This window comes from Bos javanicus, chromosome 5, assembly GCF_032452875.1.
Source record: "Bos javanicus breed banteng chromosome 5, ARS-OSU_banteng_1.0, whole genome shotgun sequence".
Taxonomy (NCBI): domain Eukaryota; kingdom Metazoa; phylum Chordata; class Mammalia; order Artiodactyla; family Bovidae; genus Bos; species Bos javanicus.
The window spans coordinates 104,323,979-104,351,663 of NC_083872.1; the positions used below are offsets into that span (position 1 = coordinate 104,323,979).

General features: G+C 49.5%; 1 protein-coding gene and 1 non-coding gene across 3 annotated transcripts; both read right to left on the reverse strand.

Moving 5' to 3' along the window:
• Window positions 1-2,219: 2,219 nt before the first annotated feature.
• Window positions 2,220-27,640, reverse strand: NCAPD2 (non-SMC condensin I complex subunit D2). 2 transcript variants are annotated; one of them, XM_061418131.1, is made up of 32 exons: window positions 26,874-27,640; window positions 25,992-26,141; window positions 19,099-19,174; window positions 18,760-18,818; window positions 18,120-18,301; window positions 17,592-17,734; window positions 15,797-15,924; window positions 15,602-15,725; window positions 14,414-14,561; window positions 13,243-13,440; window positions 12,784-12,918; window positions 12,602-12,689; window positions 12,329-12,509; window positions 11,747-11,871; window positions 11,013-11,246; window positions 10,545-10,719; window positions 9,922-10,006; window positions 8,212-8,345; window positions 7,769-7,901; window positions 7,592-7,676; window positions 7,349-7,516; window positions 6,584-6,753; window positions 5,753-5,864; window positions 5,556-5,679; window positions 5,318-5,473; window positions 4,813-4,990; window positions 4,632-4,726; window positions 4,065-4,145; window positions 3,790-3,973; window positions 3,020-3,146; window positions 2,771-2,923; window positions 2,220-2,561 (listed from the first exon to the last, which is right to left on the reverse strand). In XM_061418131.1, exons 2-32 carry the CDS (start codon window positions 26,116-26,118, stop codon window positions 2,476-2,478), a joined length of 4,194 nt encoding a protein of 1,397 aa, XP_061274115.1. In that variant the 5' UTR covers window positions 26,119-26,141; window positions 26,874-27,640; the 3' UTR covers window positions 2,220-2,475. The 2 variants fall into 2 exon arrangements, with proteins under 2 accessions (XP_061274115.1, XP_061274116.1); XM_061418132.1 differs by lacking the exons at window positions 18,760-18,818; window positions 26,874-27,640 and having other exon boundaries at window positions 25,992-26,135.
• On the reverse strand, window positions 18,377-18,698 carry LOC133249017 (small nucleolar RNA U85). The gene has a single exon (XR_009736832.1). It is a non-coding gene; the product is annotated as a small nucleolar RNA U85 (small nucleolar RNA).
• Window positions 27,641-27,685: the final 45 nt, after the last annotated feature.

Below are 27,685 nucleotides of genomic sequence, written 5' to 3' on the forward strand. Positions count from 1 at the left end.
AGAAATGAGGACACCCGGGAGCCAGGGACGTTAAAGCTGCCGCAAGGATATAACAGGAGGACCTGGGGAGTCGGCTGGATGGGGTACTGGAGCCGGAGGCAGGAACAGCTTGCGGCTGCAGGTTCCCCCGCTTCCCCTGCTTTCAAAGGCTGAGAAGCCGGAAGGCTGAGGAACTTCTCGAGGCTCTTCGGTAATGACACCCGCATTGCAAAGGAAAAGCACGGGAGGGGCCTCCTGCCGGCTACTTCCCCGCTCCCCCACTTTCCCCCACCCCCCATAACTTGGCTTCGGGCCTCTCTGGGCCGGGGGGCGATTTGGGCACTAAGCTCTGGGGGCCTGGAGCGGAAGGAGGTTCCGGAGGACGCCTGAGGCGTGGAGGTTTCAGCATTGAAGGTCACAATGTCCTGCCGTGCAGGCAGCAGGAGACCTGAGAAACCCGGCCCTCGGTGCACCAGCTGCTCTCCCCCAGGCTCGGCCGGGGGCCCCGGGGGCGATAGCATCACTGCTAGGGGCTGGGCGGGTAGAGGCCAGAGGCCTCCCACACAGGCGCTCCTGGGAAACCTGAGGGCTGTGAGGCCTGGGCTGGGAGACAATGCCCCTTTCACCCTGTCCAGCTCGGTCCACCCCCGGGGCTGAGAGCTGGACGTGAGGGCGGAAGTCCCTCCCCATCCCGGGACGTGCAGGCCAGCCCTGGAGTGAGGGCCTCCCCTTCCCGTGGCTGCCTCCAGGAGATGTTGGGGGCAGGGTGAAGAGTCCAGAATAGGGAAAAAAAAATCAGGAGTCTTGGGCACTTGGTGGGACCAGGCCCCGGCTCCTCTCCACAGGTGATGTGGAGGAAGGAATCCATTCCAGTCAGAAGCCAGGGACCGTGCCAGGGCTGTGAACTGAGGATGTTGGAAGGGCTGGATCTGAGGACTCAAGGGTTGAGGGTTTGTAGTGGAGGGGAGGGGGGTGGGGTGGGGTAGAATGGACATTGCCCATCAGCAGGTGCTGGGGGACAGAATTGGGGCCTCTTTGCTGGCCCAGCGTAACATGAGACCAGCCCCCTTCTCCAGCTGAAAAGCCTGTGGCTAAGTTTAGCCCGGCTGGTGATAACCTTTGCTTAAAAGGCAGAGAGCATGCAGTCCTGCACCCCGACTCCAGCGGTTCCTTCCCTTTCTGGGACTGTCCTCCTCCAATGTTTGCTGTGGCGGGCGGCCATCTGCATGGTCCACGCCCCGGACTTTGCAAGAGCAGGGCCAGTAGGCACTTAATGGCAAGGGAAGGAGCCACACTGAGGAGCCTGCTGGGAAGTGGATGGGGCTTCCTCCCCAGCGCCAAGGACACAGTACTTTGCCTGAAGAGGGCCTTAGCAGGACCCCCCACCCCCGCCCTCCCACACTGCCGGAAGCATGTTCCCCTTTGCTGCACGCCTGTCATTTCTCATTATTGTCCTTTGCTGAAAAGAGGGAGTTCAGTGCCCAGGGACCATGGACTGACGCAGTCTGCTGTTGTCATGACAGCAGAGACACCAGTGTAGTCATGACAGCAGCCACACTGCCTGCGGTTCAGGTGACTCAGCAGAGAGGACCTGGGGAGCAGAAGGGGGTGGACAGGGCCTGCGTCTAGGGGCTGACTTCCTGTAGACCCTGTAACATTGTGAGGAACCCCTGGGGGACTGTCTCCAGAGACACTGTCTAGAGCTGGAGGGGACTCATGACCTGGTCTCCCATCAGCCTGGCCAGCTCAGTCAGCTGTCTTTAGAGGGGCACAAGTGGGGGTAGGGGCAGGACAAAGCGAGCCGTTGGTCAGAGGAGGGTTTCTCAACCCCAGCTTCACTGGCTGACGCATCCTTTTTTTGTGGTGGGAACCGTCCTGTGCGTTGTCAGATATTTAGCAACATCCCTGGCCTCTCTCTACCCACTGGCTGCTGGTAGCACCCCTCTCTGCTAGGTTGTGACAAAGAAATAGTCTCTAGAGGTTGCCAAATGTCTCCCAGAGGGTAAAACTGCCCCTAGATTGAGAAGTGCGGCTCTGGAGTCTAGGCGCTGCCTAATTCTACACAGCCGAGCGTCCTGCCACGTGCAGGGGGGAGGCTGGGGAGAGATTAGGCACTGAGGGGCTGGACACACATCAGACCCCTGGGCTCAGCGTCTCCCTCCGGATCAATAACCCTCTGCTGCTGCCTGCCTCCAGGCTAGCGAGAAAGACAAGACAAAGACAAGCTTAGGAAAAACCTCTAAAACTATATAAAAATATTTATTCATTAGAAAATAAGAAAACTGACAAACACATATATATATATATACATTCCAAGGAAAGCAGCTCAACTCAGTTCAGTTGGGCTGGTTTAAGAGCAAAGCCTTATGTTATAATGACCATTTATGCATTAAAAACCAAGGAGACAGGCAAACAAGCATTTTACAAAAGGAATGAATTCAGGGTCACTCTTTATAAGACACGTGCACAGCAGGGTTGGGATAGGCAAGGCTGCCTCTAGGACCTGTGCCTGTGAGCAGATGCCCGGCGGATGGGGGTGGTTTTCTTGGGTGTCTCATCTTCTGTCATCTCTGCTGACAGTTCTATACAAAGAATTGGGGGAATAAGAAAAAGCTGAGTCACAAAGATGGTGAAAAATAGGTCTCAGAGAACAAATGGGACCGTCCTGGACCACACTGCACAGGAAGATGACCTGGGGGTGGGGCCTACACAGTAGGACCCTGTCAAAAGTCAGCCTGGCCCCCGCCCCACCCCACCCCTGCCGGGCTGGGTCTGGAAGGGAGCATGGCACCTTCATCGCTGGATTCATCACTCGAGAAGACAATCCTGAGTTTCTTTCTTGAAGCTCGCTGCTGGGTGTTTGGATGCTGGCGGGTGGTACGGCGGGGCTTCGGTGTGACAAAGTCGTCTGAGGCTGTAGAAGCCACATGCCTGTGCCGAGCGGCTACCAGAAGCAGAGGTGTGGGTCCAGAAGGAAAAAGGAACCTCTATCTGAGAGGAGGGCCCCGCCCAGAATCTCCCAAAGGGCGGCCCCACGTACCAGCTGGCTGTTTTCTGGCTGACGGGGCTCTCTGGTTACTGCCTTGGCCAACCTCAAGTTCCTCTACTGTGTCCAAACCTCTGGTGTGACAGGTCCGAAGCTTCTGCTCAAATTCATCTATTACAGCCTGGAGAGAAAAACAGATTAGAAACAGGCCTGGAAATCGTTATTTCTATGACTAAAAAGAAGTCCATAAATAGAGACGGAGGAATCTTAAATGTGGATCACTAAAGGGAAGAACCCAAATGAGAAGAGCACACGCTCTGTGGTTCCAACTACATGACACCCTGCGAAAGGCGAAGCTGCCGTGACAGTAGAAGGATCAGTGGTGGCAGGACTAGGGGGGTGAGCAGGGGAGCAGAGGACGCTCAGGGCGGGGTGTCGACTGTTAAGTACACACAGTGGTGGGCACAGTCACGATACATTCATCAGCACACACATCACCAGGAGTGAACCCTCCTGCAAATCACGCTCTCTGGGCAACGGGGATGTGTCAAGGCAGGTTCACAGATGTCCCGCGCAGCCTGTGGCAGGGGATGTGGGTAACTGGGGGTACATGAGAATTACTATAATTTTGCTTTGAACCTGAAATGGCCCTTAAGAAAGTCTCCTGAAGAAAAGAAAAAAAGAAAGAATAGAATTGGAGACAGAAAGATCTGGTCTCAGGTCACCCGGTTACTTGGTTGCAATCAGCTGGGGATTAAGTCAGAAACCTGGAGCCTCAGAACACCCGTGTGAGCTGCAGCCTGAAAGCAGCAGGCACCGCGCACCTTGCCCTCGGGCTTGGCCCCACGCCGCAACTTGCCCAAGATGGACAAAAAGGCGCTGAAGATGGACTCGTCTGACAATTTATCGCTAAAGCAGTCGAAATTGTCGAGCATCTTTCGGAGACCCCGCTCTGTGAGGGGCAGCTGAGACACGCAGTACGCCAGGTCCCGGTACTGCCGCTCAGTCCTGCAAGCAGGGAAGGTGTGGTGAGGCTCAGCGGGACCCCCGAGGGAAGGGTCTCCTCTAGCCCCGAGAACCCTCCAGGAAGGCAGCATACTGGGCCGTGCGGAAGCGCTGACACAGCTTCTCCACCAGGCTCTCGGTCTGCTTGTCCTTCGTGATGTAGGAGAGCAACTGCCTGCGGACGGGAAACGGATGGACCACCTTGGGGGCAGCCCCGAGCCCACCACTGACACCCACGCAGGCCCTCCCCGGCACTCGCCTTCTGTCGCCCTCCTGCCTCAGGGGCAGACCCTTCTCTGCGCTGGCCTGTCCCTCCTGCCCGCTCCCTCACCTCAGGGAAGGATCCACCCCACCCTCCTGAGGAATTTATAGTGTGACTGGAAACTTAGAACAAAAGCAGCTGCCATCCAATGAGTCCTGTTTACATGCTTATCATGTAAGCATGTGTTAGGACTTTTATCTTACTGAATCTTCTCAAGAACTAAGGAACAAGTATTTGGGGGCCTCGTTTTACACAGGAGGAATACTACAGAGGCGGGTTGATGCTGAAGTCCACACGGCTCAGAGCATCAGACTGGACATCACACATCACGAACAGGTCTGTGTGATTCCCGAGCCTGCTCTACAAAGGAACAAATGCCCCAAGGCCCAGGGACTCTACTTCATGATGGTGTGGAAAGGCTCTTCCTCCACGCCTCCCTCGGGGGCTGACAGGCGGCTGATGATATCTGGAAGGAGGTTATAGATGGCGTTCGCCTGTAAAAGAGAGAGCCAGGTCACAGAGACCAGCACATGACTGCCCCGTCCCTCAGCAGCAAGTCCTAAACCATCCCACTTCTCACCTTGTTGGAGAGCTCGTTGAAGAAGTTCTTGGCCAGGGCAGCGATCTGAGGGGCAGGGTCGATGAGTAGCACGGCCATCTCGCTCACCTGCCCCTTCACCTTCACCATGTCCTTCAGGATCAGGTGGGTCATCACCAAGGCGGCTGTTTTCCGCACATGCTGAGAGGGGTCACGGAGGCTAGGGATGAAATCTCATGGCATTAGGACAGGGACTGTGGGCGCACCCGATGGTGGCAGGGAGGCCCTCAGTAGGGAGCCGCGGCCTCTTCTGACAGTACCGGTCGAGGATGTCTAGAGTTGAGTTTGGGGAAAGAGGCCAAGCCTGGTGCCAAGGCTTTAGACGAGAGGCATCAATCCCTTTGGGTCACACCCAGCCAGGGCGTGCCCAGATGTGGGAGGGAACCCTAAAGACCGGGGGGACACAGTTCTGGGGATTCCCACACCGACTTCCCCACAGCCTCCAGGGCTGGCAGGGACCGAGACGGCGCTGGGAGGGGTCTCTCACCGAGCATATAGATGGGGTGTCCAGGGGTCCACCAGGTTGGGAAAGCGGATGGCCAGATCCCCAGTAGCAATCATGAGGTTAGAGCGAACGATGGGGAATGAGGACTTTTCTAACATGGTGAACAGAAGACGAAGCTGGGAGTCACAGAAAGTTGCACTAGAGGCAAAGAGAGGATCGTCAGGGAAACCGCACAAGCCCCCACCCTCCTCGGGAAGGCAGTGTCCACCCTGGGGCCCACCTGATCATGCAGAACTTGCCCAGCGCGAGTGAAGCCGCTGTGGAGAGCTCTGGGTTGCTATAGAGACCAGGGTTGTTGCAGACTTTAAGCAGAAGTGGAACAAAGGCAGCCAGTGTCTGTTTGCCTGGTTAAAGAACAAGTCAAGGTGTGGGACGGGCTACCTGGCTGGGGAAGGCTCACCCAGCAGCCCTTCTCACCTTCCAGCAGCTCCAGCTCACAGATGCCGCGGATGAGTTCTGCCTCAGTATCATCAGCTGTGGCCCCACCCAGCCCCATCTCCTCCTCCAAGGTGGACTCAGACTTTGAATTCTGATGGGAAAGCAGCCAGGGATCATGGGTGAGCAGACAGTTTTGATTCCAGCCTACCCTTCATTTCACATGAATGGATCTGGGGAAGGGCAAATTCTGCAAAGCTCTTCACAGGCTTGTCACGTGTATCTGAAGAGCAAAGCCTCATGAATTAAATAGGAAAAGTACTAAATCCCCTCCATTTGTGTCTAAAGTGGCCAAAGCATCCCACATCTCTTCCGATTCATCCTCATAGCAGCATATAACTTCCTGAACAAAATAAATCGATGGAACCTGCCAGACAACGGCTCAAGGTCACAGAGAAGGTCAGACTTTACCCCACTGCTGCAGGGCTGTATCTCATTTGTCTGCCAGACATCACTGCCTCTAGTGGAGAGAACACAAGGTCCCATCAGGGGCCAGGCCCAGTCTCCAAGGCTGCCAGCAAGGCGGTGGGAGTGTGCAGGGTCTAGCAAACACTGCCTCGGGCACAGCCTGGATTTTATGCTGAGGCCCCTACCTCGATGTTCTGGATTTACCTAAAACAGCTCGTGGGTGATCCATTTATGTTCTCACTAATCGTTTCCAGGTTATCAGGAGCAAGGAGGCAGAGCCCCCATGAGCTCAATGAATAGGCGAGAAGCAGAGCTCCCCAGAAGGAACGTAAAGGACCTGAGGGCCAGAAGCGAGTCTGGGCAAGACTTGGGGCAGGAACTCCAAAGCGCAGGCGCGCCGCTCACCTTCTCCTTGGGCTCCTTCCTCTTGTGTTCCTGTTCCTCCCGCAGGACTCTGCGCCGACAGAGCTCTCCGCTCACAGCCTGCTCCAGGTGCACCAGCTGCTGCAGAGCCACGTCCCCGGCCAGGGACAGCAGGTTCATCAACAGGAAGGTGGGGAGCATGGGCGTCTCCTCTGCAGGACGGGGGCAGGAAAGCAGGGAGAGAAAGGCCATCAAGTCTCACAGGCCCCCGCACTGTTTTCTCTGATGGTCCCTGGCTCACGTGCTCTATACCCAAGCAAGGAGCAGGAGGGCTTCCCTGGTAGAGAATGGTAAACAATCCACCTGCCAATGCAGCAGACACGGGTTTCCATCCCTGGCCCGGGAAGATCCCACATGCCTTGGAGCAACTGGGCCCAGGTACCGCAGTTACTGAGCCTGTGCTCTAGAGCCTGGCAGCCACAGCCACGGAAGCCCTTGTGCCCTAGAGCCCACGCTCCACACTAAGAGACGCCACTACCAGGAGAAGCCCATGCACCACAACTACAGCGTCATCCCCACTCACTGCAACTAGAGAAATGCCTGCGCAGTTAAGACTGGGCACAGCCAAAAAGAAATACAATTATTTAAAAAAAGAAGCAAGACATGAGGGTGGAGGGCATGGTAGCAGTGACTGTGCAGCCTGAGTGACAGAAAGGGACAGGGAGAGCTGAGGGGGTCAGAGTGGTTGCAGGAGGTGGTGGTGTCAGGGGCTGCTGCCATGGGCCCACCACCCCCCTGCCCACTTACGCGGGGCCTCCTGGTGGTCACTCTTCTCCTCCAACTTCTCCAGGGCCTGCTTCGCACAGTCCTGCAGTATCCGGGCGCAGATCACCTCGGGGCCCTCAGCCAGCTGGTAGATGAGGGCCACAGCCGCCTCCTTGAACGGGACCCAGAGCGGGTCTGGGTGGACGCTGCCTGCACAGGAAGAGGGGGAAGCTGCCACCACAGACAGAGGAGCCCTTCTGCCCCAGGCTCTGCGCGGCAGCTCACCTTTCGTGACCATCTCACGCAGTCGCTCAAACAGGCGGTGCTCCTGGGGCAGCCGGAAGGGAGGGTGACGTTCGCCCATAGAAGGCTGTTAAGGGCAGGGAAGACAACGCGGGTGAGTGTCGAGGGTGGACAAGGGGCACCCACTCTCCCTAGGTTGGACGTCACCACCCCACGTGCCTTCCTCCTGTCCAAGATGTTGGCGATGGCGTGGCACACCTGCTGGGCCAACCTGTAGTCCGGTGGGAGCTTCTCGTCCAGCCCTATATTCACCAGGGTGTCCAAGTTGCTTCCCACAATCTCTGGCTTTCCTCTAGGAGAAGAAGCCGTAGAGTTAAAGCCACTCAGACACCTCTGTGTGGGGAACACCACCAAGGAGCGTAGGAGCCAGGTCCCAACCCAGGGCTTCGTGAGCCCTGGGGCACTACGTGTGGGGCCGGCCCTCAGCATCCCTCGCGCGCCGCTGACCACTCTGCTGGGCGGGTTGGAACTGCCTCCATTTAGGCAGCGACGCACACGCAGAGCGCAGCCGGCCCGAGTGCTCTCACTGGAGCAGTAGTAACGGTCCTCAGGGAACCTTTCTCTTCTCTCTCACCCCTCGGCCTGTCTGATCTGAGCCTCACCGTGCCATCATCCCAAGCAGCATGACGGAGGAGCAGCGCTCCAGAGGGGAGCAGGGCACCTTCTCGGTTGCCCGCTCCCACAGCACCTGGGTCACTGCTGGGCTCAATTCATCCTTCTGCACAAACTCACAGATCTGGAGAGAAAAGAAAAAGGGCTCAGGCCCCAGAGTAACAAATCCCCTGACACCTGGTCTACCTCCTCTGAAGAGAACACTGAGAACCCGAAGTGGAGAGGAAGCTCCTTAGGCAGCTGAAGATGTAAAGCTGGGGTCTGGGAGATACCTCCACCTCTGCTACTTTCCAATCTCCTGCCTGCAAACATTTCTTTAGATGACGTGCTGAAACTGACCTTGCCGAGTGTGCACATCTATAGTCTGGACAACACTTTGTGGAGATTTCTAGTAGGTTTTCTCACTGCTAACATCAACTCAATGTGTCCCAAATGGATACCATCATCTTTGCCTTTTCATTTTGCCAGTGACAACACCACGAATAGTCTCATATGCTTCAAACCTCTGTCACCTGATTTTTAATGCATCGGTCGCTCATTCCACCTTTTCTCCCTTTTAAAATTTGTCTTCCATGAAGTGCCACTCTATAGCTGTTCCTCCCACCCCCGAAGTCCAGATCCCTGTCACTGCACACCGGCAGCAGCCTCCAGGAACATTCCCTGCTTTGGCTCCCACCAGCCTGTGTGCTGTGCTCTCCCAGACGTCTGCTTCATCAGGCCACAGCATTGCTCACCAAGTACTGATGGAAACAGCTCTCTGTGGCCTGCTGTATGGGCTCCTGGCCAGTTGCTGCCCTGCGCCATCTCAGGCCAGGCGCCTCTAGCAGGCTTTTCTTTTCCGCAGTGAGGAGAAAATGAGGCTGGTGGTGCTGCTCCTCCCAGTGGAGGCTCATGGTCAGCACCATCTCTCCCTTGAGCCCTACCACCCAAACCCTTCAAAGTAGCTCTGTCACACTGAAATGCTGGGGCCCCTGGCCACTAAGGTTCAAGTCCTAGATCCCACAGATCTTCCCAGTTCAGCTCCAACCCGTTTCCAGCTTCACTATCTTTTCCAGGTAACAATCTTGGGCCAGAACGCAACGGTCTTCCTTGTACAACACAGGCAGTGCTCTTGCTCAGGTCTGTCTGAAATGTTTCCCCTCCTCTCTTGAATTCTCTAAATCTGATGCATCAAGATCCAAATCAAGTCCTGCCACCTTCAGGAAGCTCTGCCCTCGACTCGGAAGCTCTGCCCTCAACTCTTCGACCTGACACTGCTCTCTTCTCTACTCGTCAACATAACGTACCAGGCAGGAGTATGGTTTCTGGAACTCTGAAGCCTGAGATTGAATCTTAAACTTTGTCGCTAACTGGCTGAAGCTAGCCAAGTTCTTTAAGCTCTCTCTACCTCAAGTTTCTTATTGGAAAATGCAGATAATAATACTGCCTCCTAGAGCCATTGTGAGGATGAAACATGTTAATACGAGCAAAGTGATTAAATTAGTGCCTGGCATAATGTGTTATATTACTGTCGCTACAATAACTGTTACCTATACCACTTAACTATCTGCTGCATTGCTCTAAAATGTTTTATGTTTGGCTGCCAACTAGAGTTGAAAGCAGATAATCTTATATTTCTTTGAGGGGCTAAGTAAGTTGCTGAGCACACCATAATCTTACTAATATTTGCTGAGTGAGTAAGTGGAAGTGAGCATACTTACGATTTCCTCAAGACACTGAATGGTCCCAACTGAGGCGTCCACCAGCAGCAGAGAGAGATTGTGAATCAAAGTCTGGGCCTTGGCTCTATGGGAACAGCAGAGATCAGGGGTCATTAAAAGACGGAGAAGCTAAACCTGGCAAATAGGTTATTAGGCAATCCCGCCAGTGTCAAACAATACACAACTATTTCAGATACACAAAGAGAACAGACTAGTCGTTGCCAGTGGGGAGAGGGCTGGGGGGTGGCAATCTACGGGGCAGGGGACTAACAGGACAAACTATCCTGTGTAAAATAAGCTACAAGGATGCCCTGTGCAACATGGGGAATATTTTATAACTAAAAACAATATAACCTTTAAGGATTATGAATCACTACAATCTACACTTGTAACTTACATAATGTTGTATTATATTTCAATAAAAAGAAACAAAAATAAACCAAATAACTGCTTAGGTTGGGTTTCACTGGGAGTTCCCTCCCCCAGTCCATCACAGACCTACTGCCTCTGGGTCTACAAGTCCCCTGGGAGGAGCCCACTCCCCCGCCTCCCCTCAGGAGACTAGACACCTCCTGGGAGAGGCTCACTTCAGGAAGTTAGCAAAGGCAATGCAGCCCGTGTACCTGGCGGAGTCCCCCTTGGGTTTGAGATAAAGTTGGCGGTAGGCATTAAGCACAGCATCCCGGACACCAGGCTCCTTCGACCAGATGAGAGGCAGCATGCGGCGTACCCCAAACAGGGCCTGAGGTACCCCAAATTGGAACACCATCACAAAGAATTCAATCACCTCCTGCACCACTGAGAGGACAGACACAAATGTCACCTATCAGCGCAGTGAAACGTCCCAACACTTAAAGACAGAACCTCTCTTGTAGCAACATGTGAGGGGACACCCTCCCTGTTTTTCCTGAGGACCCCACCTCTCTCCAGTGCCCTGTCAAATGCTATATGCACACTCCACAGGACTACAGCAGCCAAATGGAAGTAGAGAATCTGGGCCCTTCAAAGGAGGACGGACATCAATCAAGTACGGACGGAATGGGTCCTTCCAACCACAAGCCCTGGCCTCTGTGGTGGGGATGCCGGCACACCTGTCGTCGTGTGTTCATACATCATCTTGCTGATAATGCCAATGGCCTTGGTGATCTGCAGGGAGAAGCTGTGGGCATCCTGCAGGTATTGCACCAGCAACTCCTGCTTCACCAGCTCATCACTGCATTCCTCAGGTTCTGACCCACTGGGCTTGTCCTTACAGCCAGTCTCTCCTGGGCCCAAGTTCCCTGCAGCCGCCTGGGGATTCTCCTCCTGGGTGGGAGCTGCTGGGCCTAGAGTTAGAGAATTACAGGATAGTTTTTGTTCAAGGATACATGGGGAAACCCAACAGTTCTAAACATCCATGAGTATGTGTTTCTACCATAGGAAAGTTTTGTTTTGCCATGCTATGCGGCTTGCAGGATCTCAGTTCCCTAACCAGGGATCAAACCCATGCCCCCTGCAATGGAAATGTGGAGTCCTGACCACTGGATTTCCAGGGAACTCCCAATAGGAAAGTATAAATTTAGAATTTAGTCTAAAATATCTTGGTTCATTTCTCAGAAAAGATTTCTTGAGTCATCTATGGCTTGAAATACCCTTCTACTCCCTGTGACTATGGATCTCAGGCCTGTGGGTTGCTTCCGTTCCCAAGCAGACACATTGCAGACCCCGCTCTGGCCTCTTTCAGTGCCAGGCTGTGAGTCAGGTCAGTGTCTGACATAAAGTCAATGGGCCATAAATACTAGCTGAAGTGTCTTGTTTAATGACTGAAGAAGGAAAAGGAATTTACCTTTGAAGATGGTTCCTAAGAGACTGAGGAACCTGGTCTCCTCTGACTCTTCCGGGTCCACATGACAGAAGGGTTCAGACTCCTGGAAGCGGCCCATGGCTTCCTGAGTGAGGATGACAGCCTGCCTGACAGAACATGGCCTGTCACCAATCCTGCCCCCTTGAGAGCATCACTGCAGCCTGTGTCAGACAGCCTAGCCCACAAATCCACCAAGAACCCAGACCTTCCGGTGGAGAACTCTGTCACTTGTGTGAAAAGGGGGCAGGGGGAAATGAAGCTAAGTTTGGCTGTGTGACTAAACATTATCTCTAGAAGGAGGCGCTTAACCACTACTGTTGCTGCTCCATGGGAAGGGAACTACGTGGCTAGAAAGCAGGCTTGGAAGAGATTTCTCATTTTTAAAAAACATATCATTAAAGAATGTATACATGTGTATAACAGTTACTCTGCTGTACAGCAGAAATTAGTGCAACATTGCCAATCAACTGTATTTCAATTAAAAACATATATATATATATAGTTTCCCAAAGGTGAACTCTAAACCTAATGGGTCACGAGAGAATACTGCATTCTTTCTCATACTTGTAACTAGCTTTGGCTAGCAACTGACGGATGCGTCCTTCCACCTCTTCGGGGGTCTCTGTCTCCGCAACGCCCTCAGACATCCCCTCTCCTTCCTGGGGAAGCATCAGCAGCTGCTGCAGGGTAGCTTTCAACTCTGGCAGCATGGCCTCCCACTCCTCAGCGGGGTCTAGCTCTGCGGCTGAACGAGAAGGTTTCAGACTCTTGCCTTGAGCTCCCCACTGTGGGGAAAAGGGTGTCAAGGTTGAGAGCTCCCCCAGAGCCCCTACTCACAAGGCGCTGTGGCTCGCCTCTGGGCCCTCATCTCTTGTAATTTCTGGGTCTCCTTCTGCAGTGGTCCAGCAAGGTCAGTGTCACTAAGCTACCAAGAAACAATGAGTATCAGGATCATTGACTCGTGGAATTTCACCTGTTTCCATTTAATCCCTCTTCTGGGTGGGCCAAGGGCTACGTACCTTGCAGGAAAAGGGATTATTGGCAAGAAAGCTGGCGAGCAGTTGGATGGCGCTTTTACAGACCAGCACCGACTTGTCTGCCAGACGCCCCACAGCTAAGGCCACCACTGCCTGGAAACGCGTCAGGGGCAGAGCCTGTGGGGAGGCAGGAGGAGAGGATCAGATCCCAGCCCACACTGGCCATAATGTCAAGATGATGGTGAAGTGCACTCTACATGTGCGAGCCACTCAGCTGAGGAAACTTTTCTACGGGATGTGAACAGTTCTGGAATACTGTGTGTATTAATACAGTGTAGTTCTTGAATGGAGCCAGAATCCTTGTCCCTGATAGAGGAGGACCTTTACTATTGGCAGTGAAATCCTGAATTCTAGACTCTTCTTTGACACAGCTACTTTTCTTTTTTCTCCGGCCTGCACAGAGGGGTTCTGTGGGTCTCTATCACGTCAATGGCCACTCACCTTCTGCTGGACGATTCGGGTGAAGAGCTGCAAAACTCGGCTGCGCACAAAGGAGTTGACGTCGTGGCAATGGGCCTGCAAAGTGTCTAGGAACTGGTCCCGGGTGTCCCGGGATGCCGCCTCCAGCTGATCCCCACTCAGGACCTGCAGCACCATCTCTGCCATGGCCGCCAGCACAGCATTGCGCATCATGTAATTCTGAGGGAGAGCGAGGCTGGTGGGGGCTCTGCACCCCCACCCTGACTGTCCTTGCCCTAAACTCTTATGCTGCTCAGCATCGGGACCTCAGTTCCCTGGCCAGGGATAGAACCCGCATCCCCCTGCATTGGAAGCTTGGCATTCACCCTGAGGTCACTGGAAAAAGCTGAATGCCAAAAGGGCCTTGACTGCTCAGAAGAGAATGTAGGGACAAAACAAGTAAGAGCCCAGAGCAGTACCCCTTCCCCTCCCCTCCATGCAAGGAGGTAGCCATGGTGGCAGCTGAATGTGAAATCACATCCACCCACCAATACATGTTTCAGAAGCATTAATTACCACCTTGCTTCTGAGGCCTCAAAGCCTTTGATCCTTACTAATAACACTGCCTTCCCTCACAATCCCCTTCCCACAATTCACTGACAGAGAAACAGCAATCAGCCCTAGGCCTGACCATGTGCACTGCAGAATCTGATGGGAGAACAGTTTAGGGTTTTTGCCACGCCGAGAGCCAGAGAATGGGATCTTGCAATCTAAAGTCATGGTATCAATACATTAGGTGAATGAGTAGATTATCATGGTTCTTAACATTCACTGAGGAGAGCTAATATCAGGTTTGGGAAGGAGCCAGGTTAACACTGAGGACAAGAGAACTGAGAGAGGTGATATGGGAGCATCTGAGAGCCGGGTGGCAGAAAGGGGCTTCATCCTGCAGAATGGATGGACCCAGAACCACAGCTGAGTCTCTCACTGACTTAAGCTGTGGAACTGTCATCTCTCTACCAGGTTGAGATGAAACCAGTGTGAGACTGACATGGCCCTTTAATTCAATAAACTTCATCTGCTTCTCTACAGGAAGGAATTGCCACAGTGATAAGCCGAGACAATTTGACTTCATGTGAAAGTTACTACCTTCATGTTAAGAAACAGCCTTTCAAAAATGGACTCACAACCCACTGACCAAGCGACCACCTACCTCTCCATCCAGATGGTCTAGCAGAATGCACATGCTGGACATCAGGATGGCTGGGATGCGCTCTGCTAGTTCCGTCAGGAAGGCTGCAAAACCCTTTGCCCCCGTAGGGTCCCGACTCAGCTCCTGGGGACACTTCTGTCCAATCTCTCTACACAGGGGAATAAACACAGCCAGAGCAGCGTAACCTAATCACTTAGGTCCCGGCAAGAATTAAGTTGACATCTAACATCTGCAGGGGGCTTCCCTGGTGGGTCAGATGGTAAAGAATTGAAAGGGTAACAGAGGAAGGCCAGAGGTGCCCAAGTGGCAGGAGGAAATAAGCTGCAAGTGGCAGACTTTTTGCCCTCCTCTACAACAAAATTAAAGGGGCTTCTAATAGCACCTGGTTCTGCCTTGAGCTAACCAATTTTTCTTATGGAAATATTTTTTTAAGCTATGTTAGTGAAATGATGTATTTGCTTTGGAATCTGCCTTTCTTCAAAATAGTTTCACCTAAGACTAACCTTTTTTTTCTCTTCTCAAACCTTGGGGTGATAATGGCTCAACAAACCAGTATTCATGTTAATAGTTTTACGGCCAGGGATGACACACTTTGTGCCGCCCTATCTCAAAAATGCATATTGTGGGAGAGGGGCCTAGTGAAACTCCCTCAGCCTTGAGGAATCTCTCTTATCTGATTAGCAGCTTGCTAACAGACACAAAATGCCTTGCTAAAAACCAGCAACAGGGCACTCTTTCTGTCCTCTTCTGATGTCTGTGTCAGAAGCTTTCTCTCTCTCTATTATACTTTAATAGAACTTCGCTACACAAAAAGCTCTAAGTAGTCAAGCCTCATCTCTGAGCCCGGATAGAAATCCTCTCCTCCAGAGGTCACGAATTCTGGTGTAACACATAGCTTGCAGTAGCAAGCTTTCAGAATCTGCCTGCCAATGCAGGAGTTCAATTCCTGGGCTGGGAAGAACCCCTGGAGGAGGAAATAGCAACCCACTCCAGTATTCTTGACAGGGAAATCCTATGGACAGATGAGCCTGGCTGGCCATAGTCCATAGGGTCATAAGGAGTTGGACATGACTTAGCAACTAACAACAACATCTGAAGGAATGTAGTGTTACACAGAGAATTTGTCTCCAATATTCCTCTTCTACCTGAGGAAAATGAGAATTAGAAACGTAGAGAAGGCAGGGTCACCTTACGATCTCTCCTACAATGCTCTTCATTCCGTAATCAGTTGCCCAAAGACTCACAGCCGCCACCAGGATGGATGCCAGGTGCTCAAAGTGCTGCAGCATCTGGATGATCTTCACAGTGGCACCTGCGGAGTCCTGCACATGAGCCACGACCCTGGGCCTCGGGAGGGGTGGGGAAAAGGAAGGGCCGACTCACTCAGCATGTGGTTATAACGTGTCAAAGCTACACCCAGCAGGTGCGTTATGGCTTCTCGGGTAGGGCGGTTCTTCTGGTGACTAATGGTGGGGTTCTCCAGGAGGCGGTAGCAGCAGCCAGTAACCAAGCTGAGAAAAGAAGATTGAGATGATGACATCAGTGGTCTGGACTCAATTATACTGCCCTTGCCTCATTTGTTCTATCTCTGCTGCTGCAGTCAGGGTCCTATACTCTATCACCTTCGGCATCTAGTTGCTTTGCTGACCGCCATGTAGGTACTCCCTCCTTCTCACAAGTTATGATGTCTGCACAGAAGCTGAATATATGATAAAAGTCAGACAAAATCACTGATGACTTCTCAATGTTGAATGGCCAACTCAGTCTTCATCTTGGCTGAACTTTCAGCTGCATCTGACACAACTGGTCACTCCCTTTCCCTTGAAACATGCCTCATCTGGCAGCAGGAGCCCAGGCTCCTCTCTGTTTCTTAGCTGGTTCCTCCTCAAATCACTCTCCTGATGCTGGAGCACCCCGAGGTAATCCTCAGATTTCTGCTCTCTTCTAGCTATGCTTACTGATTTACTGATCTCATTCAGTCTCATGGCTACAAAAACCATTTATATAAACACATTACATTCCCAAATGTGTGCTCGAGCTCAGATCTCTCTCCCTTACTACTTCACTTTGTACATTTCACACCCAAAAGTGACATTACTTGGATGTCTTAACAGGCACCTCCAACTTTCTACACCCAAAGCAGAACTTCTGCTTTCCCCTTAAACACACTCCCACAGGCTTTGTTATCTCAGTTACTGGCAGCTCCATTTTCTCAAATGCTCAACCCAGAACCCAAGGTGAGTCATCCTCGACCACACCCTTCCTCCAACCTCTAATGCATCTGCCAGCTCATCCTGTAGACTCTCCTTAAGGAACAAATACAGACTGCACCCACGGCTCCCCATCTCCACTCCCTCTTGGGTCTAAGCTATGGCCATCTCCTGCCCAAGTCACCGCCACAGCCTCCTAGCTGGTCTCCCGCTTTCCTCCTTTCCTGCCAGTCTGTTTTGACACAACAGCCAGAGTGACCTTGTTAGGGCAGCCAGACCACCTCACTGCCCTGCTTGGAACCCCGAGGGGCCCCACCTCACGCTGATGGTGAAGTCACTGTGATGGCCTAGGGGCCCTGCAGTTGGCTCCCCCTGCCCCGACCTCACAGCTCAGCCCTCACCTTGTCTCAGCTGTCGCTCTGGCCTCAGTGCTGTTACCTGGACCTGCTCAGCACACTCCCTCCTTGGTACCTATTTCCTGCCCTTGCTCTGCCTCCCGTTCTCCTCGTGGCTCTCATTACCTCCTTGAAGGCTTTGCTCAAATGTCACCACCTCAAAAAGTCTTGCTAGAGTCACTGATGCAAATTACAGCCCTTTCCCATTACACTTCCCACCCCTTCTGTTTTTCTCCACAGTAATAAACCTGAAAGCATACTATATATTTTGCTTATTTATAAAAAACTGTCTTCTGCTCTAAAATACAAACTCTTAAGAGAGCAGAAATGCTGGTTTTCAATATCTTTAATGATACCAGCCACGTACCTAGGAGATTCTCTGTAAATGCTGTTACGTGACTGAATAAAGCTGTTTCTAACCTTTGTTGTCTACTTCTGAACAATTCAACGTAACTGGCACATGTCTATGTATTAGACAGAACTGCAGCATGAAATGAAGCGTTTCAAAAGCATCTCTAACACCAGAGCCCTCATTCCTCACGGCCAGCATCCCCTGGCGCAGTCACCACCCACCTGACAAACTCCTCTTCGATTATCGAGTGGTTCCACAAGTGACGGATGTCCAACTGGAGCAGCTGTGTTAAAAGCTGAAGAATTGGTTGCCTCTCTTCCTCCCAGTCAAAGCCATGGGTTGCCTTGGCCCGGGATTTCCTACCCTAAAAAAGGATATATTGAGCCTGGTGGGCTGCCGTCTGTGGGGTCGCACAGAATCGGACACGACTGAAGTGACTTAGCAGTAGCAGCAGCAGGAAAAAATGAGGAAGAAAAGAGGATCACAATCTGTTAGTCTGAGTGCCCAAGCTATCCAGTGTCAAGACAAGGTAGAAGGTAAGACAGAAGGATTACAAGTTTCAAAATATGAAAGAGCTGCTTCTCAGCAAAAGTTACCCTGTGATACTTCTGAGTACCTTCTCATAAACTTTAAACAAGGACCAAGGGCAGAAAGGGAAAGGATTCTCAGAATCACTGACTTCCATCTTTCCCACCAACTCCCCCATGTCCCCAGACCCCTTATTAAGTGAGCCAGGAACACCAAATTACCTTCCCGCCTAGCTCCACGTCCATGAGACCCGTCTGGCTGCTCGTGGTCTCAAAGGACTCCAAGAGGCGTATCAGAGCATAGCAGTTCATCTTGAGGGCATTCAGGTGGGCGCTTCTGTCTGACACACTCAAAGCTGCATCATCCAAGATGGCAGGGAGTTCCTGGGAGTGGCGGGACACCACTGCAAAGGGCAGGATCTGGGGTCAGTTTCACTCACGCTTCTCACACCACCCAACTTCAAAGCCCCAGCACTTGCAGCCATCAGATTACCAAAGATCTGTGTTTCATCTCTCAGTGGCCACAGCACAGGCTAAGTCCTCTGGACACCTGACCCTGATGTCCCGAGCATGCCCTATCCCTACTCTCTTACTCGTTACCCCATGTTCTCTCTGGCAACGGGAAGAACAGCCTCCATTGAAGAGAGGCAGCCCACAAGTAGGAAGAATATTGTCGGTCTGCCCTTACAGTGAACACACATTGCTCTGTATCGCCCACCAAGATTACAGACCTAGTAGGTCAGAGGTCCCGGGCTTAGCCAAACCAACTGATTCACCACAGCCTTGATATCATCACATGGCTGATAAAATGCAGCAATCAGCAACATACACCTTCCATCCCCTACCCCCTTCCCATAAACACCTTTTATGAGGAATTCCAGTGTGTCTTCCTTGAGGCCAGGGTCTATACTTCGAAAGTGACTATGAGGGAAAGAAAGTGCCGGGGGTGAGCCAGGAACCTGCAGAGCCCATTCTAACAGATCAGATCAAACCCAAGGAGTCTAATGCTTATAAAAACATGTGCAATCACTCGTCTGAATAAGTACGGTGGCGAGCTAGGGTAAATGCTCATGAGAAGAAATATCAGCACCCAGAACCAAGTATCAGTGAACTGTAATATGGAATTTCCGGACTAACATGCAAAGTTAGGGCAAACAGCCACCAATTCTTTTGAAAGTACCAGAGGAGCTACGTTACTTACTGCAGGATGCTGTAGATGGTATCAAAATGCTCCAGCACGGCCAAGGGCCCCTGAGCTCGAAAGGCGGTCTGAAAAGCTGTAAAGGTGAAAGAAACTGATCAGTACAGAGGGAGAGGCATTTCTGGTTAATTCTGTTCAAGACAGAAAAAAATGGAATTAACTGATTTTCTTGGTAGAATCACTAAAGGACACAGTTCATTTCAATGTAATCTATTAAAGTAACACCTGACATTTTGTCCTGTTTTATCAAAACAATTGAGTTTTATTACTCCATCTCTGAGCGAGATGAAGCAAATAGTACTGTGTCTATTTTGTGGCAAAAGAAGTTAAATGTCAGAGTAGTTTTGTGACTTGTCCAACTTACTAATGAATACAAACCCAGAATCTTTTTAAGAGTCTGAAATGATAAAAGTAGTAAAAACAGTAGAGTTCCTGTATTCTTCACCCAGACAATGGTAACATCTTGTATTACTATAAGGATCTATTCTAAACCAGAAAATGAACAGTAACTGCACGCTAATGACTAACCTGTAGAGCTTGAGTTTTGCCAGTTGTTCCAGGCCAGGAGTCAACCTAGGACACCACACTGCATTTAGCCGTCACACCTCCTTACTTTCCTCTGATCTTTGTCTTTGACACTTGAAGTGTTGTTTGCCAGTTATTCTATAGAATGTTCCTCACGCTGGGTTTGTCTGCTAGTTTCTCATGATTAGGTTGAGGTCATGTGCTTTTGGCTAGATCACTGAGAAAGGAAGGCTGCGTCCTTCCACCATTATACCCAGAAGGACACGATGCCTTATTACTGGCAATGTTAACTGGTCAGTCGGTAGGGCTCACCAGGCGTCTCCACTGCAAAGTTACTACTTTCCCCTTTGCAACTAGGCAGACATACTGTTTCTCACTACATTCTGCCCCTAATTTAAGCAACAAGGGATGACTCTTACCTGACACAAAGATTACTTTTATTAAATGGTGGTTTGCCTATCTCTATCATTCCTTTTATATAATCACTAATGGGAACGCCACTGTAAGTATGAGCTTTTCTTTCCCTTCGATACATAATTTATGTATTCAGTTATGTATGTCAGAATGGGCTCATGAATGTTTTGTTTATTGTTTTAATCCATTCCTATTACTTTTTCTTTTGTTGTTCAGACAGTCCCGTACTTGACCACTAGGAGCTCCTTCCACCCAGACTGCAAAATGCAGGACATACATGTGTGTAGGTATAAATGGACATACTCCTGTATCTATTTTTACCTCTGCTGCTGCTAAGTCGCTTCAGTCGTGTCCGACTCTGTGCGACCCCAAAGACGGCAGCCCACCAGGCTCCCCCATCCCTGGGATTCTCCAAGCAAGAACACTGGAGTGGGTTGCCATTTCCCTCTCCAATGCATGAAAGTGAAAAGTGAAAGTGAAGTCGCTCAGTCGTGTCCGACTCTCAGCGACCCCATGGACTGTAGCCCACCAGGCTCCTCCATCCGTGGGGTTTTCCAGGCAAGAGGCCTGGAGTGGGTGCCATTTTTACCTGTAGTGTATATTAAAACATAAGTTCATTTATGTACTTGCTTAATCCTAGTATACACATGTAACAGTTGCAGAACTGCTAACCCACACCCCTTTAAAAAATAAATTTACTAACTACCTGACGCTAATTGTGTAAAGCTCTTTCATATACAACTCACAGTCAAAATGCTGGCTTTCTTAGTTACTTAGTTCTCTAGTCCTTTAGTGTGTTCAAACATTTGCAATACACTTAGGTTCATTTGCCTCCATAGACCTGCTTTGATTTACCATGGGCCTACATTTGGAATAATCTGCTATAAATTGAAAACATTGTTAAGTCAAAAATCTAATACTACCTAACCTACTGAATACTACAGCTTAGCCTAGTCTACCTTAAACATGCTCAGAACACTTATAACAGCCTACAGTTGGGGGCAAAAACCACCTAGTACAAAGCCTGTTTTATAATAAAGTGGTGAATATTTCTTGTAATTTATTGAATGCTATACTTCCTCAATGGAGAAGGCGATGGCACCCTACTCCAGTACTCTTGCCTGGAAAATCCCATGGACGGAGGAGCCTGGTGGGCTGCAGTCCATGGGGTCGCTAAGAGTTGTAGACAACTGAGCGACTTTGCTTTCACTTTCATGCATTGGGGAAGGAAATGGCAGCCCACTCCAGTGTTCTTGCCTGGAGGATCCCAGGGACGGGGGAGCCTGGTAGGCTGCCATCCATGGGGTCGGACAGAGTCGGACACGACTGAAGCGACTTAGCAGCAGCAGCAGCATACTTCCTCAAAGTGAAAAGCAGAATGGCTATCTGGGTAGAGGACGGCTTCAAGTGTACAGGCTGTCTACCCTTGTGATTATGTGGCTGTCCGGGAACTGCAACTGCTGCTGCCGCCCCGTGTAATGAGAGTGCTGCTGTTGCTGTTTAATTACTCAATCGTGTCCGACTCTTTTGCAACCCCATGGACTGTATCGCGCAAGGTTCCTGTTCATGGGATTTCCCAGGCAAGAAAACTGGAATGGGTTGCCATTTCCTTCTCCAGGGAGTCTTCCCCACCCAAGGATGGAACCTGAGTCTCCTGCACTGGCAGAAGGATTCTTCACTGCTGAGCCACCGGGGAAACCCGGTAGCCTTGCTCCCCCTGTATGGAGTCAGTTTTTGAAACAAGTTGTAGATCTAGCTCTTTCTGTGGGTGGGGAGGGAAAGAATTTTGTCAAAATCTTTTCTGTGGCACCAAGTTGGTCTGCCTGGAAAGTAAAGCTTGAACCTGTACTCCATTATCACTGCTGGCTCGCTGACCTGATTCATCACATTACAGTGTTATGTTGTCCAACTATGACCTGGTCCTTTGCAACGTTTAACAAACTATTTTATTTCCCCAACTCCTACTGACTCCGTACACTATACTCACAGCACAGCCTCCCGTTTATACGTTCTCTGACCCTTTGCCTCTCTTCCTTCAGTAGATGACCGTTTTCTACTTTACCCAAAGAACGAGACCCAAAGTAATCCTGCCTCTCAGTCAACAAATCATTCCTCCAACACCTTCCCACTTTGTTTCAGTCTCAAGTGAAAAGATTTTCTGTTCCAGCGCTAAGCTGTTCTCACTGCCTTGCCAAAGTCTTATCTCCTTTCTCTCACCTCTGATTTCATCCTTTCCAGGGAACACTCTCTGACAACATGCTCAGGCCCCCACTTCTTTAAAACAAACAATACAAAAACAATCAATGCCTTTCATTTGAGTTTGCTCTCATGTCCCATTAAAATCTGTCTAATCTTTCTCAATTCCCTGAAACCTAGTTTCTGAGATTGATGAATCTAACAGCTATTCTTTCAAAGATTACCTGTTAACCTACTTTTTATTACATTCAATGATTCTCTCCATTCACACCTCCCACTGATCTAGTCTAGTCACACTGCTTACATTTATATTCAGCTCGAACATTTACTAGACTAAGTTACTTAGCTTACCAAGTCTCAGTTTCTTCTTTTGTAAATTGGGAATAATAACAGATCGTATCTCATAGGGCTTTTCAGAATTTTTTGGTAAAGATTAAGTGAGATAATCCATGTGAAGCAGTCAGGGTAATACTTGGCACACAATCTAACTCAGTACTTGTAAGCCATCTCCCCATTCTTACAAACCTCCTTCTGTAATCTCGAAAATACAGTAAAGTGAAAATGAGAAAGAAACAAACACTGCTAACATCTGGCTAATTTTTTCAGTTTATCTTCTATGCATACTATTTCAACTGTCAAGGTCATATCACATATTCATTTCTCTGTTCTGCTTTTTTAAAATTATAAACGTGGCTTGAAAAAACATACAACCATGCCAACTATTCTCATCTCAGGACTTCAAGTAGGCCCTTAGTAAGCCTTTTACAAGTTCCCAGGCCTATCTGCTTTCTTCTAGGCATTATTTCACACCTTTTCTCCACCCATAACAAAACAGAATCAGACAGAAGAGAGCCTCCAGCTTCGCCAAACTCTGTATTTATCAGCAGGCACTATCTGCATCTTGGTCCACATGCTCTCCTTTCTCTTGCACTGCCGTGGATAAACCGTCCTTGCTCTAATAAAACCATCTCCTCCCGCCCACCCCCATCACATACTCTCTGACCCCCTAAAGGATACTTCTCCAACAATCCTTCTTCCCTCTCCCTCCTGCATCATCAACTCTCCCCTCTCGGATTATTCCCATTCGGCAGGCACGCATGTGTGCTCAGTCACTCCAGTCACTCTTTGCAACCCCATGAACTGTACCCTGTTGGGCTTCTCTGTCCATGCGATTTCCCAGGCAAGAATATTGGAGTGGGTTGTCATTTCCTCCTCCAGGGGATCTTCCTTGGCCCAGGGATGGAAGCCAAGTCTCTTATACCTCCTGTGTAGGCAGGTTGGTTCTTTACCACTAGCACCACATAGGAGGCCCCACATTCAGCATAAACACATGTAATGTTGCTCATCTTGAAAAAAAAAAATACTAAATCCTCCCTTGACTCTGTTTGCCCCTCTAGCTACACCCTATTTCTCTGCTACACCTTAAAGCAAAAAAAAAAAAAACAAAAAAAACCCACAAACAGAAAGGCTTATCTAAACCTACCATCTCTAATTACCTCTCTCATCCCACTTTCTCACAAATGTATTCCAATCAGGCTTTTGAGCCTACCATTCTGAAATAGTGTTCATCAAGGTTACCAGCAAGTGCCACGTTGCTAAGTCCAGGATTAAATGTGCAGCTGATTTCTCCTTTCCCTTTTCAAACGTCTCTTAATTTAGCTTCCATTTAGCATCTTTGCTCATTTTCTGCCTCAGTGACTGGCCCTTAATTTCTTTTATTGGTTCCTTCTCATCTTTCCAGTCTTCAAATGTTGGACTGTCTTAGGTCTTATGTCTGAAAATGCTTTTCTTCTTCAACTGAATCTCATGGCTTTAAACACCCTCTATATGTTAAATGTTAAATCCCAAATATGTATCATTAGTTGGCACCTCTCCCCTCAACTCCATAATCATATAACCAACAGTCTAAACCTTCTCCTTTCCTACACTGCCCCACCTCAGTAGATGACAATTCCATTCTTCTAGGTGCTCAAGTCAAACAGCCTTATAATCATCCTTGATTCTTCTTTTTCTAACCCTGTAAATCTAATCCAGTCCATCAACAATCCTGTTGACTCTACTTTCAAAATTTACTCAGAATCTAACCTTTTATGATCACCTCTGCTGCTATCACCCCAAGCAAGCTCCCTGGTATTATTTCATTAGCCTTTGAATTAGCCCCTGCTTCTTCCCTTGCCCCTTACAGTCTCTGCTCAACATAGTAGACACTCTTTGTGACGCTATGGACTGCAGTCCACCAGGCTCCTCTGTCCATGGAATTCTCCAGGCAAGAATATTGGAGTGGGTAGCCATTCTTTTCTCCAGGGCAATCTTCTTGACCTAGGGATTGAACCTGGGTCTCTTGCATTGCAGGCAGATTCCTAATGTCTGAGCCACCAAATGTCCATCTGAGGATCTTCTTAAGAAATGGATTTTCTGATTCAGCAGTTTGGGGATGGCTTTTTATCCTGCATTTCTAATAAGCTCGTAAATCATGATAAGCTCCTAACTAATGATACTAATGCTCCTGAAGACCACATTTTGAGGTTCAAGACTCTAGAATGATCTGTATTACTTTCCACCTGACCTCTTTTTTCCTAGCATATTCCCCTCCAACCACACTGTCATTTTTCCACCTCAGGACTGGCTTTTCCTGTCTGCCCTTCCTTTGGAATCTGCATAGTTAATGCCCTCACTTTTAAGGTCTCTGCTTAAATGTCTCCTATCAGCAAGTCTTTTCTGATCATCCAACATAAAATGCCAATCTATAATGCACACTGTATTCTTTTTCTATATTTAAAAATTCTTCTCCTTGGCATTTACAATTTATTTATTACTTGTTGAAAGCTGTGAGAGAAACAATTTTGTCATCTTGTCTGTTTACTACTGTATCCCCAGTTGAAGAGAACACTTCCTGGCAAACAGCATTATCACCAGTAAATGCTTGAATAAATTAAATGATCTGATCATGAGTTATTTAAAGAACTTATATTTAGGGTTCTAAATGCCAAAAGCAATGCAATTGTTACAAAAGATAGAAAAATCCCTTTCCCTACCTCTGCTCATCAGAACAAGGAGCCGTGATCTGGTAACAGTAACGGGGAGGCCAAGAAGAGACAAGCTGCAGTTATATCATCAAGCTGCTTGATAATGAATGAACCCTACTCGCTGTGGGCAATAACAGACTTAATCTCTACTCTCTGTAACTCTCCAAAGCAATCTAACTGATACAAGACACTTCCAAGCAGTACAGTGACATTATGCATGGAGTCTTGTTGATAATTGTAGGAACTGTCTGCGGTCATCTATAGGTTTCAGTGTGTAACTGAACGATACATATATTGTACAGTATTGCTACTGTGCACATATGCTTTTTTCCATCATTGGACATTCCTGGAAATGTGATCTAGACTCTAAAAAACTATTACCTGAAACAGGTCAGGTCAAGTCTCAGACATTTTAGAAGACATCTTCTCCTATAATTCTTAAAACCACCACGACTCTATTCTGGCATATGGTAAGAGGTAAACATCAAAAATTAAATTCTCCCCAAAGACTAATCATATACACCAGAACTGTTTATTGTGTACCTTAGAGAAAGTGGTTAATGAATATATTCTTCATTTAACACAACACTACACAGAAAACAGAAAGTAACAGAAAAGACATGTCCCTCACCCCCATGGAGCTTAGTGGTGTAGTGGAACAGACAAACAATAGAATCAGATGCCGGCAGTTGTTCTGAAGGGCTAGTCACAGTGGCAGCTATGGAGTCTTACCTTTAAGGTACGACGGAAGATGTCTGATGGACAGTACCTCTTGCACGACATACTGATTCACCCCTCCACTTTTCAACAACTCCTCTGGGGATAAGGGCAGATGGAATTCCCATACCTGGGGAGACATCTTTCTCCCAATGGCTCACAGGGCTGGAAGCCAAACAGCAAATAAGTCAGGGTCTACATCTAAAGGCTGTCTTTTTAATCTGCTTCTTTTACTCTTCTCCTTGAATATACATGCTTTTTAGTTTTGCATCAAGCTAATAACATTATCTTAAAGGATGTGATTAACCCTGGACTAGAACTGAACTCTAATTGTGACTCTGACACTTGGTCACATCACTTAACCCCCTGGGCCTCATCTGTAAAACAGGATTACTGATCTCTGATTACAAAGTTGCTCTCAGGAAACAAGGAGTCAAGGAATATTAAAATATTTAAAGAACTGTAAAGTGGCATATCAATGCATTAAGTTAGCACTCTTATTTCTGTTTTTATGAGAAAACTTAAGTATATAGAGAGGTCTCATCTAAGACCAGAGTGACCCAGTGTGAGCTGATGGGTTTCCTGTCTCCAGAATGACATATCATTAATATTTATTGTTTACTCTGTGCCAGGTTCTATTAGGCTACGCGAACGTCATACCTGATCTAAGTCTCCAAAATGCCCATTTTACGGAGTCCATTGTAATTTGGCTCCATTTACAGATGAGGAAATTGAAACTAAGGAACGTTAAGCGATTTGCTCAAATTCCACTGCGGATCTGACTGTTTCCACCACGTTGTACTACAAGGACACATCTACTACAGCTTAATACCGCATCTCACTGCCGGATGCCAGATTTTCCCGGCCTCTCTTCCCCGCTCCCCCAGAACACCACACCTTACAAGAGAGCTTCACCCGCCGTTCCTCCAACTCGTGTCGTGGGGCTGGAATTAAAAACAAAAACAAAAAAACCCCACGGAGGGCGCAATATGCACCAATATGCGAGGCAGCACTCCCGCGGGGAGAGAAACTGGGCAATACACGCCAGGCAGAGGAAAACACCCGTCACCGAGCCCCGCGCGGCGCGGGCAAAGCCACAAAAGTCGAGTTCAAATCTCAACGGCCGCAAGGGACCCAATCGCGACGCTCGCTGCAGAGACCGACCAATCAGAGTGCAGGAGCCGACTGCCCAAGGAGGGCGGGACTTAGATTCCAGCTCCCTCCCCCACCAACGCCGCACTCGCGGCCGCCTTCTTCCCTACAAAGTCCTCTTTTTCCGCGGTGCCTGCTGAAGGAGTCGAGTTCCTAGCTGAGCAGTGGCCGTGCCCCTGGGACAGTGACCCATTCAGTCACCCCCGAGGACAGAAGCCGACAGTTAGAAGGCTTAGGCTCTAGTCCAGCTTCCGCCATCTCGTCTGCTATGTGACGTCCAGAAGTTCACTTTACTCCGTCAGCCTCAGATTTCCTCCCCGGTCAAATAGGGGGAATAAAAACAGCTATAGCGCAAAACTGCTGTGGGGCACGGAAAAAGGAAGCTCTGGGCTCCAGGTTCTGGACCTTCATCTCCCTCAATTGACGGACGCCCAAGGAAATAAGAACGGGTGAATTTTCTTGCTTGAAGTTCATTTTGGGACTCCCTAAAGCAGACGACACCTTCTGCTCTTCTAGCGCATTAAAAACTTCCGGCGGTCAGAACGGAAGCGGCGGGG